General features: G+C 34.6%; 1 protein-coding gene across 1 annotated transcript in view; it reads right to left on the reverse strand.

The window, feature by feature from the left end:
- The window catches only part of Ipo9 (Importin 9), a 493,522-nt gene that overhangs the window by 436,109 nt on the left and 44,626 nt on the right, over positions 1 to 12,787 (reverse strand). Inside the window, exon 3 of the mRNA XM_090390464.1 lies at positions 11,878 to 12,079. Coding sequence (XP_090246590.1) covers positions 11,878 to 12,079 — 202 coding nt within the window. The remainder of the gene's footprint in view (positions 1 to 11,877; positions 12,080 to 12,787) is intronic.

Genomic DNA, 12,787 nt, shown 5'->3' on the forward strand with positions numbered 1-12,787 from the left:
AGCCACAAGGCAAGGAATAAAAAAATCATTAGCTTGCTATGAAGAAATTTTGTGTGACAAGAAAAAGACATTATTATAATAATAATATTTGGATGCAGATCAAGTGTTGATCAATGTTATTATTAAACTGAACCAACTAGTTTTGCCACATTTTAACTGTTAGCATCTTCAGGGTACATTATAAGTTTAAACAATCTCACAATTATGCGTAACTGCAAAAAAACTGACTAGAATAATTACAAATAGGATAGTATCGAACGTGAGTAAGACACGTATCACATGTACAATGTTAGCTAGTTGTTGCTAAGGAACTTACTGTAGTTTGTATTAAAGTTCATTTGTTCCGTTTTTAAAGTTCTGATTAGGGTTTTCCATATCTCTGGGAGTATTAGGCCTTGATTTCTGTTAAGGTTGACAGTGGAACGGGTGACTGTAGAGAAATGAGATGATAGGCCAGAAATATCCTGTCTGTTGTTTTTGACATAGCCAATGTGGAAGTTCCTTTTGCCTGATTTTGAGGCTTCTCGAAGTCTGTCCGATGTAACTAGAGCCCACAAGCGCATGGAATATTATAAACTCCAGCATATTTATAGAAAGGATGGTTGTCTTTTGGAGATCTTAGTAGTTTAAGAACAGATTCTATTGGTTTAAATGTTACTCTTATTTTGTGTTGTTTGACGAGGCTGGTGAGCTTGTTGGAGATGCCACTTACAAACGGAATTGCAATCGTTTTTATATATTGAGTATCTTCTTGTTCTCTTTGTGGTGGTTCAGAGAAAAGGACTTTATTGACTAGTCTTGTTGGATAGCCGTTCAAATACAGATTGTTGGAAATAAATTTTAACTCATCTTGTAGGGTCTCGTTGTCAGTTGTGATGCGAATTGCTCTTTTCTTTAACATGTGTACAATGCTGAGTTTATGTGAGATGTGGTGAGAGGAGCTGAAATGTAGGTAGCGACCTGTATTGGTCGTTTTTCTGTACACCGATAGATTTATACTGCCATTAATTTGTTTTTTGATTAAGATGTCTAAAAACGGTAATTGGTTTTCTCTTTCAAGTTTCAGAGTGAATTTGATAGAACGATGGAAGGAGTTGATCTTTTTGAGATAATCATATAGGTCATCTTTGTTATTGTTCCATACGATGAAGATATCATCCACATATCTGAACCAAATTTTAGGTTTTGGAATAATTTAATTTATTTTTATTAAATTAAATAAATTAAACATCTTTTAACAAAAGATCCGACATTAAAAAACCACAATGATACCAATGAACTACTACGCAATTTATCCAACTGGCCAACAGACTTGATTAAACAACTAAAATCGATGCATCCTTTAACTCCGAGACTCTATGGCGTTCCAAAAGTGCATAAAGATAGTATTCCGTTACGCCCAATCATTGATGCAATCAACTCTCCTACCTACTTATTGTCAAAACATCTCTCGAAACTCTTACAATAACACATCCACAACTCAAGAGTTACATTAAAAACTCCGGACATTTTGTGGAAAAGCTAAAAAACATCAACATATTGGATAAAGATCTTCTAGCCAGCTTAGATGTCACGTCTCTCTTTACAAACTTTCCTGTAGTGGGGGTCATTGACATCTTAAGTACCTTATTCCCACAAGATATAACCTCATTGTTTGCTCACTGCCTAAACTCCAACTACTTTTCTTGGAAAAATAAGATCCATCAACAATTAACAGACTTAGCGATGGGGAGCCCACTCTCACCTACATGTGCTGACCTCTTTATGGAAGACTTAGAAAACAAAATCCTATCCCAAATTATTCCAAAACCTAAAATTTGGTTCAGATATGTGGACAATATCTTCATCGTATGGAACAATAACAAAGATGACCTATATGATTATCTCAAAAAGATCAACTCCTTCCATCATTCTATCAAATTCAATCTGGAACTTGAAAGAGAAAACCAATTACCGTTTTTAGACATCTTAATCAAAAAACAAATTGATGGCAGTATAAATCTATCGGTGTACAGAAAAACGACCAATACAGGTCGCTACCTACATTTCAGCTTCTCTCACCACATCTCACATAAACTCAGCATTGTACACATGTTAAAGAAAAGAGCGATTCGCATCACAACTGACAACGAGACCCTTCAAGATGAGTTAAAATTTATTTCCAACAATCAGTATTTGAATGGCTATCCAAGAAGACTAGTCAATAAAGTCCTTTTCTCTGAACCACCACAAAGAGAACAAGAAGATACTCAATATAAAAAAACGATTGCAATTCCATTTGTAAGTGACATCTCCAACAAGCTCGCCAGCCTCCTCAAACAACACAAAATAAGAGTAACATTTAAACTAATAGAATCTATTCGTAAACTACTAAGATCTCCAAAAGACAACCATCCTTTCTATAAATATGCTGGAGTTTATAATATTCCATGCGCTTGTGGGATCTAGTTACATCGGACAGACTTCGAGAAGCCTCGAAATCAGGCAAAAGGAACACACTGGCTATGTCAAAAACAACAGACAGGATATTTCTGGCCTATCATCTCATTTCTCTACAACTAACCATGTCATCAAGTGGAACAAAAGCTGTTCTCCTTACATAGAGGAAGATTACCATTCAAGAATTTTCAAAGAAGCAGCCACAGTCGTCCGTTCTACTGCCAACCTTAACAGAAATCAAGGCCTAATACTTCCAGAGATATGGAAAACCCTAATCAGAACTTTAAAAACGGAAGAAATGACCTTTAATACAAACTACAGAAAGTTCCTTAGCAACAGCTAGCTAACATTGTACATGTGATACGTGTCTCACTCACGTTCGATACCATCCTATTTGTAATTATTCTAGTCAGTTTTTTTACAGTTAATTTTGTCAGTTTTGCAGTTACGCATAATTGTGAGATTGTTTAAACTTATAATGTACCCTGAAGATGCCAACAGTTAAAGTGTGGTGAAACTAGTTGGTTCAGTTTAATAATAAAATTGATCAACACTTGATCTGCAACCAAATATTATTATTATACTAATTTATGATCAAGAAAATACCTTCATGATGAAAAAGACACTATGCCGTCAGACGAATCTATTAGATTTTATGAAACTATCGACATCGAAATAACTTTCTTTTTTTATGTACAAAAAACTACAATTATATTTCTTAAAAAATATAGGTGTTTTTGTAAACCTTTGGTCCCAATTAACTAATATTTTGTATGTTTGTATATATAAATTACATGCAAAATTATACCCCAAGTTACGCGAATTCGACTTACGCGCTTTTTGTTGGGTCCCACCTACCGCGTAACGTAACTTCGGGGTATGACTGTATTTATATATCGAGAAAAATTGGGGGTGCTACAGTTCTGCAGTGCCTATGCACAAGCTGACCCTGATTAAACTAGATATTAGATCTTTGCTTTATGATGTTGTACTCCTAAAACACATGCAGTGCAAGTCTCCAAGATTTTCTAACTAAATTGAATAACAGCTGTAACAAATTTAGCATGAAAATCAGCAATAAAAGATTAAATAAAGAAAATGGTTTGTCTTTTCGTTGGAGAAGAACAAATAAAATATTTACTTGTCCTATAGAACAAGTAACATATTTCGGCTATGTAGATACAGTTTTTAGTGAAGATGGCAAGTTGAATCTGGAAAGAGACAATAGAATAAGCAAAGCTGGTAGGGGAGAGAGCTATTTGAATAAATGTATATGAAATAAGAGAGGAATTAGCCAAAATACTCAACTAGCAGTATATAAGACAATGTTCAAACCAGTTTTAAGTTATGGATCAACAAGTTGGGTTAGAAATAAAGCACTTGATTTAGAGTGCACAGATATAACAGTTTTGAGAAAAAGTAGTTACCTGAGCAGATTGCATCAATGGCAGAATCATTGAAAATGAAGACATAATCTAATGTAGGTAGTATGGTCAATTAAATAGAATGGGAGACGAAATATCGGAAAACAGGTGCTTGATGCCATGATGACTGGAAAAAGACCTGAGGAAGACCAAGATCTGGGTGGATTGATTACCTTAGAAGAAAATGTTCGACATGACAGTACCAGAATTCTGACAAGTAACAGACTCATTTGGAGGAAAATGGCTATTAGGAGATTAATAAAGTTAATCATATAGTGCTGTCATAATAGCCTGAACAAACCCCTTGAGGGTACATATCAGGAAATTGATAATAATGATGTATATGGTGCTAGGACAGCAGGAAAAAAAAAAAAAAACATAATGTCTACTTTAAGATCTAACAATACTAGAATCACAAATAATATAAACTTAATCATACAATACTGTCATAGCACCCAGTCCCATTATGAGTTCATATCAGGAAATTGATTATGTTGTTTGAAGTTATTACTCAAGACAACCATAAATAACCCGAATAGCATCTTCAGGTTTCATCATGTCACCTCATCTCCGATTCCTTTTACAGTACATTTTCTTCCATTTCTAAGCCTTTTCAAAGTTTCTAAAACAATTGGTCACCTTCCTTATATTTATCGTCTACATTTATATGAAAGTCTTCCTAGCTTCTTTTACAAGTTCTTGGGTTCCTTACATTTTCAATGTATTCTCTCAGAGCAAACAGACCAACTTACTAAGAACTTTTGGTATGTTTTCTTGTTTTTCATTACTGTCTCTATAACTTGAGTACAGTCTGAAGTTCAGAATTTTCTATCCTTGAAGTCAACCATGTCTCTATGTCTGAATCAATGTTTTCTTCAGAGTATGCTCTACATCTCAAGGTTTGATTCTTGTTTAGTCTTTCATTTTTTTAAATAATATTTTAAAATTTTAGCATCACCTCTGAAAGCTGTACAAGAAACATTTCAGCATGAAATTCATTATTTTTAACATACTCAAAACTAAAAGATAATCACTTCCTACTTCAAATATCCTGTACACCCATTTTGTCTCTTGAACCAGTGCAAATATATAGCCTTCGACAATAACAGTCAATGACTTTTCTTATTTCTTGTGTTGTTCTTTCCATGTTAATTTTTGTACATCTTATGTCAGAACTTAGTATTAGTAATGACTTTTTCATGTCCTGAACAGAAATCCAGCAGGAGTTTACCATTATTACTAGATATGCTCTTTTCTACAAATTTAATTGAATAATTTCTGTATGTCTGATATTGATTTCTTACTCTGCTGTTTAGATTTCCAAGGACCCTTTTTTCTTTATTTCAGCTATCATCTCTAATTACTTGAAAAATTCCTCCACCTCCTCTTTAGTAGAACTTTCTGTGGGACCATAGGCAAATGTTATTGTCCAACTCCCCAATGTGACAAATTGACCATGTCACTGTACTCAATATTGCTAGCCATTCAGTAAGATTATACTCATTATTAGTCGTGAACACTATATCAATTCCTTCCTTTTCCTGATCATTATTGCCTGAATATAACATCCTCGTCAAATTCCTGATACATACCTTCGGGGGGGGGGTACAGGATAATTATGATAGTGCTACATGAAAAAGTTACACCATTACTAACATCCTGTATTTGCTATTTAAAAGAATCTCGTCTGTTTTTGTCTTCTTGTTTTGGTAACATCAATTATATCAATCTGATATTTTGCTAATTGCACTGCTAGTTTCACATCTTTTCCACTAATACTTCTAACAATAATGGATTTGAATTCTGCTAGTGTTAAGTTGAAGATTATTTCAATACTTACTTTTTGCTGTTCCCGTTTCGCATTGAGGTGGTGGTAGAGGGGACGCTTTGTTTAAGCTGGGCAATGCCCCAACATTTGACACAACATTTCATCTCGTTGTACCATCATTGTCTTTTGGTTTGAACCAATATAGAATATAATTGCAGACTGCAAACCCATTGTCAATTGTTCATTATCCAGCTAGATACCTACTAAACAGGTGCACCACAATAAGTATTTTAGGATTGAATATTAGATCAGAAGCCCCAGTTCATTCCTTAAAAGGCTATGTGGAGATCTTCCAGTTATCTTTGATCCCTGACAATATGCCCTTTCTAATGACTCAAAAAATTTGTACTGGACCATACAAATAAGATACCCTGTCCAATTTTTTCATTTTAAAATTTGTCCACATAACTCCAATTGAGAATGCTTCACACCAAAGAAGCTTATTTTCATATATAATGTTAAATTTAATTATGTATATTATTATGTTATGTATATACTGGTTAATAATTCTGTTAAATTTGCCAAGATCATCACCCTGTTCTATCTTCATCTAAGTAATTCCTCCAAACTTTATTATTATTATTACGTGACACCTCGAGGGAGTCCAAAGACTTATCAAGGGAAGGCACCTACTCTACAACTCTGTCTCCACCACTCAATTCACCAACTACAACGAAATGCAGCTACACCAACGCCATCTGCCACCAACCACCACCACCACTAGTATTTTCACAGACAATCACAAACATCCATGCCCATGGCAAGATTCGAAACCGGCAGCCTTTTGGCTGGAGAGTAGATATGCTAACCACTTGGCCAACCAGGCTAGCACTGGCATTACTTTTGTTCCTATTGATGCTTCCTACTGTAATTGTTACTATCTTTAGTAACAGCAGAACTATTCTAGTAACAGTATTCTACTAGAAGTTATTTTCATTATTCATTCTAGTTCTATGCTAAAAGCAGCTGAGAACTTTGGTGACTGCATAACATATAACCAGCATGATTTTTTCCTTTCATCAGAGTGCATGTTTTGGTTTCAGCCAATAAAGAATATAATTTGGCTATGTCTCAAATTGCTAGCTACCTACCTACCTGCCTTCATTCAATATCCAAATGAATTACAACTACAAGTGATCTTAAAGTGAGAATCGGACAGCAAGTTAGAAATCAAAGTTTCTTCTCAGTGTTCCTTACAATCTATCAAGAGGTCGCCCTCCAAGTTATCTTATTTCGAGTACAGGTTAAAGAAACAGAAAAACGTGCATAATTTTATTTATTATTTTTTTTTCTAACAGCACTTATGCAATGAATTTGTGTGACTGATTTTTACGAAATTACAGTTAAAATTCAAAATAAAGCATTAAAAATAAAGGAAATGCATTGCATTTACTCTGCTGAATATGTATGCACTGAACATAAAAAAAAGTGTTTAATTATTTAATTGTCCATGCAGTTAGCCTAGTGGCTGTGCACTTCACAACCATATGCCTGGGGAAGGAGTGCCCTAGGTTTGATTCCCGTCAAAATCGAACTGAAGGATCATCCTCAGCAATAGCCAAGTTAGCCAGTCTTGGGCATGGACAGTAGGGTTTTTCCCACAAACAAGCAAACCGAACCCATGAACATATAGGATACAGCCATAGGATATAGTATGGAATCCCATCACCTTGCTCAGTCATTTCCCTAGTATGGTAGCATAGCTACCCCTACCATCTGCATGGATGAAAGGAAACTAATCAATCAAATCAATTATTTAATTAAACTGTTAATTAGAATTAACAATTAAACTACTTCTGTTATTATTTTGCTTCTGGTAATTCTATTTATGTTTAAAAACTGCAAAAAGACATCTGTAGATAATGAACAGCTACTGATATTTTAGTGATAAACTCAATCTAACAAATGATGTACATTAGTGTCCAAAAGGTGCCCAACTACATTTTTACCTGTACATGAATAAATTTTCATGACTACATCCAAAAACTTATATCCAACATACTAATAAATTATATAACACAAAAATGTGTTATAAATTTCGTACAAACTAAATTGCAATAGGTAAAAACGTAATGTCAAAAGGCAAAGTTTAAAATTTCTTAAGGATGTAGTTAAAGAATTAATGTCCAGTGCTTACAGAAAACTATGTGGAATGACATTTCAGTACGAAATACGTCCACCCCAAACTGCAATGCAACTCTCACACCACACAATGCTTAGCATCAAGTCATTCAGTTCTTGAAACAACTCCCCCCCCCTTCAGAACAAGAATAAGGCCTTGAGTGTTTTCTGGAAGGGAATTTCAAGCAATAACATGCCAACCTGTTGCATCCTAAATGTGTTTTATGGGGGATTGAGATCTGAGGAGTGTGTTAGCCACTCAATTCAATTAATACCCACCATATTTATCCCTTTCAAGAACATTCTCATGATAGTAAGCAGTACCGCTTTCAAGCCACATCAAGTGTCATCTAGAACTGAAGGAAAGGTTAAACAACTCATCTGTAAAGAGTACATTAGCCCATTGGTCTTGTCCAAATTTCATGGATACAAAACCACTTAAAACATACTCTACGATGTGTTGTGGATAAAGGAATGCAGACTACAGGCCTTTGGATGTATAGGCCTACTTGTCACAGAAGTCTTGCTATAGTTTGTCAATATATCTGCATACCTGTGCTTGAATGGAGCAGACTTGCAAGCTGACCTGCTGTGGTGCAGCTATTACGTTTTGCTGTTATAACCAAAAATTTATCTCCATGCTGTGTGGTAAAGTGAGGGTGCCCTCTTAGCAAAATGTCTGGAACACATTTCATTGGTTTGAAATACTGTCCAGAGCCTGGATACAACACTACATGAGATTCTAAACTTTCTGGCAATATCAGTAATTCTGCAACCCTCTTCAAGCTTTCCAATAATTCTTCCCCACATGAAATCATCTAGATCAGTGGTTCCCAACCTTTTTTCTTGCATACCCCCTTGGCAGCCCATTTGTACCCTTCATATTAGCAAAATGTTTGTAATTAATATAGCTGATGTTATTTCATATGTTGTAACTAAATAAATAGCCCAACAATGGGATTAAAAAGCAATGGAATAATAGGGTGAACAGACAGTGCATATATATATATATATATATATATTCAAAATTCAAAAGATACAATGAATTTAAGTAAATACATCACGGATTATATATATATATATATATATATATAAACTACATTACATTAATTAATACATACCATTTGTTACTTTATTAATAATTGAAAATCTTTAATGTTTGCAATAATATTTATAAAACACACAACAAATGTTCAGTGTGAGCCTTGAGCTTGTTTTGAGGCACACTTTTTTGAAATCAGGTTCAACTGATGTAGGATACAGTCTGAAATCTGGAACTGCATTCAGCTTACTACAGTAAGCTGCATTTTTTTTTTTTTTTAAATATATAAAGGTATAAGAAGAGAAAGCCCTCTCTGCCAGCTCTATATTTATAAATGGCAACAGAAACTTAAGTGCCTTGTCAGAAAGCTGTTCATATTCTCTGCTGATGTCTGCCCAAAAGTTAATAAGGGATTTTTTCTTTGAATTCAGCTTTTAAAGAAGTATCAGTCGAAAGTTTGATCACTTCTCTTTTACCTTGATTGATAATCTGGCAGTTTGGAAGTATCCTTCTTCAAAGGGATTTGCAACCCAGTTGTTTTCTCCAGGTTTTGAGAAGTACTCGAAAGATGATTTTAGCACTTTCAAGTGTTCGGTTATTTTCTCACTCATTTCCCAGGAAAGATGTAACTTGTTCTCAGATTGGAAAGTGTGTCCAGTTTCAAATGCCTCAGGTTGATCTTTTTCAATACATGACTAATTTTTTAATCATAGATTCAAGTTTGCCTGAAACTTTGAAGATCGTTATTGAACTATTCTTAAGTGCCAAATTTAGATTATTGATTTGTAGAAAAATATCTGATAAGTACGCAAGAGCCTGAAGTCAATTACAGTCATGTGTCATGTAACTTGGAAGCAAGTGGTTGAAAGGAGAGAGGAAAAAAAAAACCTGAACCTCATGTCTAAGTTCGAACAGTCAGGCAAGTACTTTACCACACTGGTTAGAATGAAGACTCACCATCTCTTCACACAGTGCTTTGAAAATCCTAGAGTTCGTGGACTTTTGACTTAATAAAATTAACCAGTTTAACAGCTTCATCAAGAATGACTTGTAATTCACCAGGTGCTTAGATGCTAGGCTTCATCTGTGGATGCAGCAGTGACTCCAGGTTATATTGGGGGCTACCTTCGTGACACAACCACAAAGATCAGAGTAAACATCTGACATAGACTTTCCCCAATCAGTGCATGGCCTGCAACAATTAGATCAATTAATGTACTTTTCTTTGAAATAACAATCAATAGCATTAAATATATCCACACCTCTTGGGTGCTCTGACAGAAGATGATAGAGCAAAAGGTTTTCTTCAACTTCATTGCCTTTCAAATACCTCAGAATAATAAGCAAAACAGAGAAATAAGCAACATCTGTGCTTCAACTTGAACAGCAAAGAATTTACTATTTTTAATACCTATTACTATTGCCTCAATATCGTCAGACATATCCTGCATTCTTCGAGATATTGGATCTTGAATCCAATATCTCGAATCTCGAGAATCAATATCAATCTCGAATTCAATATCTTCTCCAGGCATACACAAGGAGAAATTAAATTCTCAACTAAAGTATGATTCTTACCACATCTAGCAACATGATAATTAATACGATAGGAGGCTTCAAGCATATTTTCGTTACATTTGTTAGCTGACAACAAGAACATTGTCATATTCTGATGTTTTGCTAGGCAGTGAAAAAAAACTGCATTCTTTGTTTGCATAGCTGACATGTTTTGTTTGTAAATGCTACAAGAATAAAGAAAGTTTCATGCTACCATTGGATAATATTTCCCATGCACTACACACTGGAGGTTAGGACAGTCCTCATCTCCTATATACAAAAATACATACTTCATGTATTCATCATAGTATTTTCTATTTTTACCTATTCGAAGAACTGAACACTGTCTTCTCACTGTTTTGCACTAAAGTGTTAGATGTGTCCTAAAAAATTCTTAGTGATTAGTCACCATCCACATCACCTTTTTTTTACTATGCCAGTTTTCAACCACTGATCCATATCTGATAATACACGAATTGAAAAATTAATTTAAAACTTAAAACGATAACAAAGAAAAGACCCAAAAGAACTCGCTCATCATGAATGGTGGAGGGATTCCCCAGCATTTGCCAAAATAAAGCGAGGGAACGGGGATTTTCCCAAGGTTAAATAACAAAGGAAACCTGCTCCTCCACTCATCGTAATGCACAACTTTTGACTTGTATCTTGTCTTACACTGTTGACATACATGCCTTTTTCCACATTTATTCACTTTTTTTTCATGTACCCCTAAATGTCCTGGTTCGTACCCCAGGTTGTGAATTACTGATCTAAATGATATCTTTGAGGTACTACCAAATATCCAAGTTAGCAACTTTATTCCTTCAAACACAACTGACTTAGCACAGCCTTTTATCCTGTTGAGTGCTACCACATGATTCCTTTGCACGCGATTCAAAAATATGAATGTGTACCCGCTTTCTAGTCGAAATCATCAGTTGTACAAATTGCCATAAGCTGATTCATCTGAATTTGTGATTGTAATCTTCAGAAATAGTGTCCACCATGGGTTTTGGACACCAGTGTATTATCCTTTTATTTCATATTGGAGTTGTGATAAACCGTTAAACAAGATAAAATAATGACCAACAACATATATGGTCTTCTGTTAATTATTTGAGTTAGCCACCAAAAAAACTTTTTCCTGCCATAATCAAGAGTTGTAGATCATATTTCATTACCAATAATTCAAAATTTATATTAATTGTCAGATATTCTATTTCCAATAAACGTTTAAAAATTGCATTCCTCTCCACCCCCACATATCTTCTGAAGTTCCACTTCAAATAACTCTGGTAGCCTAGTCCCAAGATGACAGCAGTTTTGTAATTCACTATATATAAATTTGCCAATAATACACATCCAAAATTTCCTTCTATTTTAAACTGCTCAATCTGAAAATAATGCATTTGATATAGTATTGCAGTATAAATTATTCATATATCTAAACTGGAATAATAAGTTACCTGTTAAAACCCTCATTGCACCATGCACAGCATTACTATCACCACTAGTCAGAGAGTGCATAAGTATATTAAACAATTGTGGCCATGCTTCTGGCCAATCCCAATGTGCAATAGCAGAAATAGCATATGCAATACTGGACCGTACTTTACTAATAGATTCCTGGAGTCCTACTGGTAACAAATTTCTTATTGCTGCTTTTGCCTAAAGTGGAAGAAAACAGTTTCAATTTAACTCTGTATTGTAATAATATTAACAAGTATGTCGCACTATCAGATCATCATCATGGCTCTGAACATATTTATTAATCACACATAGTACAAGGGTACACATGTAAGCACAGTAACTAACACTATTTGCTTACTGATATATTTAATATTTCAGAATAAAGAATTCATTTCATCATCAGTAGGACAAAAACTCAACAATCGGCTAACTGTTCTCTGGAATGCAAAGACTGCATTCCAGAGAATATGTGCTTCACTGTTGAAATCCTTTCAACTCAGCTGAAATGATGTGTATATAATATATAACACATCGTGTGAGTTGACTTGAAAAGGAAGAGGGAATTCATACCATTTAGGATCAGAATTTCCTACACTTTTGGGGTGAATATATCCATTGTTCTGAGTGAAACAAAAATTTAACGGGTTTCACAACTCTCCTTAAACAGGTTTATAAACTACTTTATAAATGGGATTTGTCTTTCCCAAAGACAAATCCTACAAATCCTACATTCAATATCAACACAGTACTGAATTAGACTAGACTTGTGTGTGTGAAGAAAAGCACAGAAAGAGGAATTAGTTTGTAGCTAGTGGCAGAGGAGGAAAAAAAAAAACAGTTTGTTGCCCAGTACAAATGTAGTAGCAAACTGCAACTTCCTTCAATATTCTGGTGACTCAAACTGGA

This window comes from Typopeltis vanoorti, chromosome 3 (assembly GCF_054136105.1).
Source record: "Typopeltis vanoorti isolate ZY-2024b chromosome 3, IOZ_Tvanoo_1.0, whole genome shotgun sequence".
Classification (NCBI taxonomy): domain Eukaryota; kingdom Metazoa; phylum Arthropoda; class Arachnida; order Uropygi; family Thelyphonidae; genus Typopeltis; species Typopeltis vanoorti.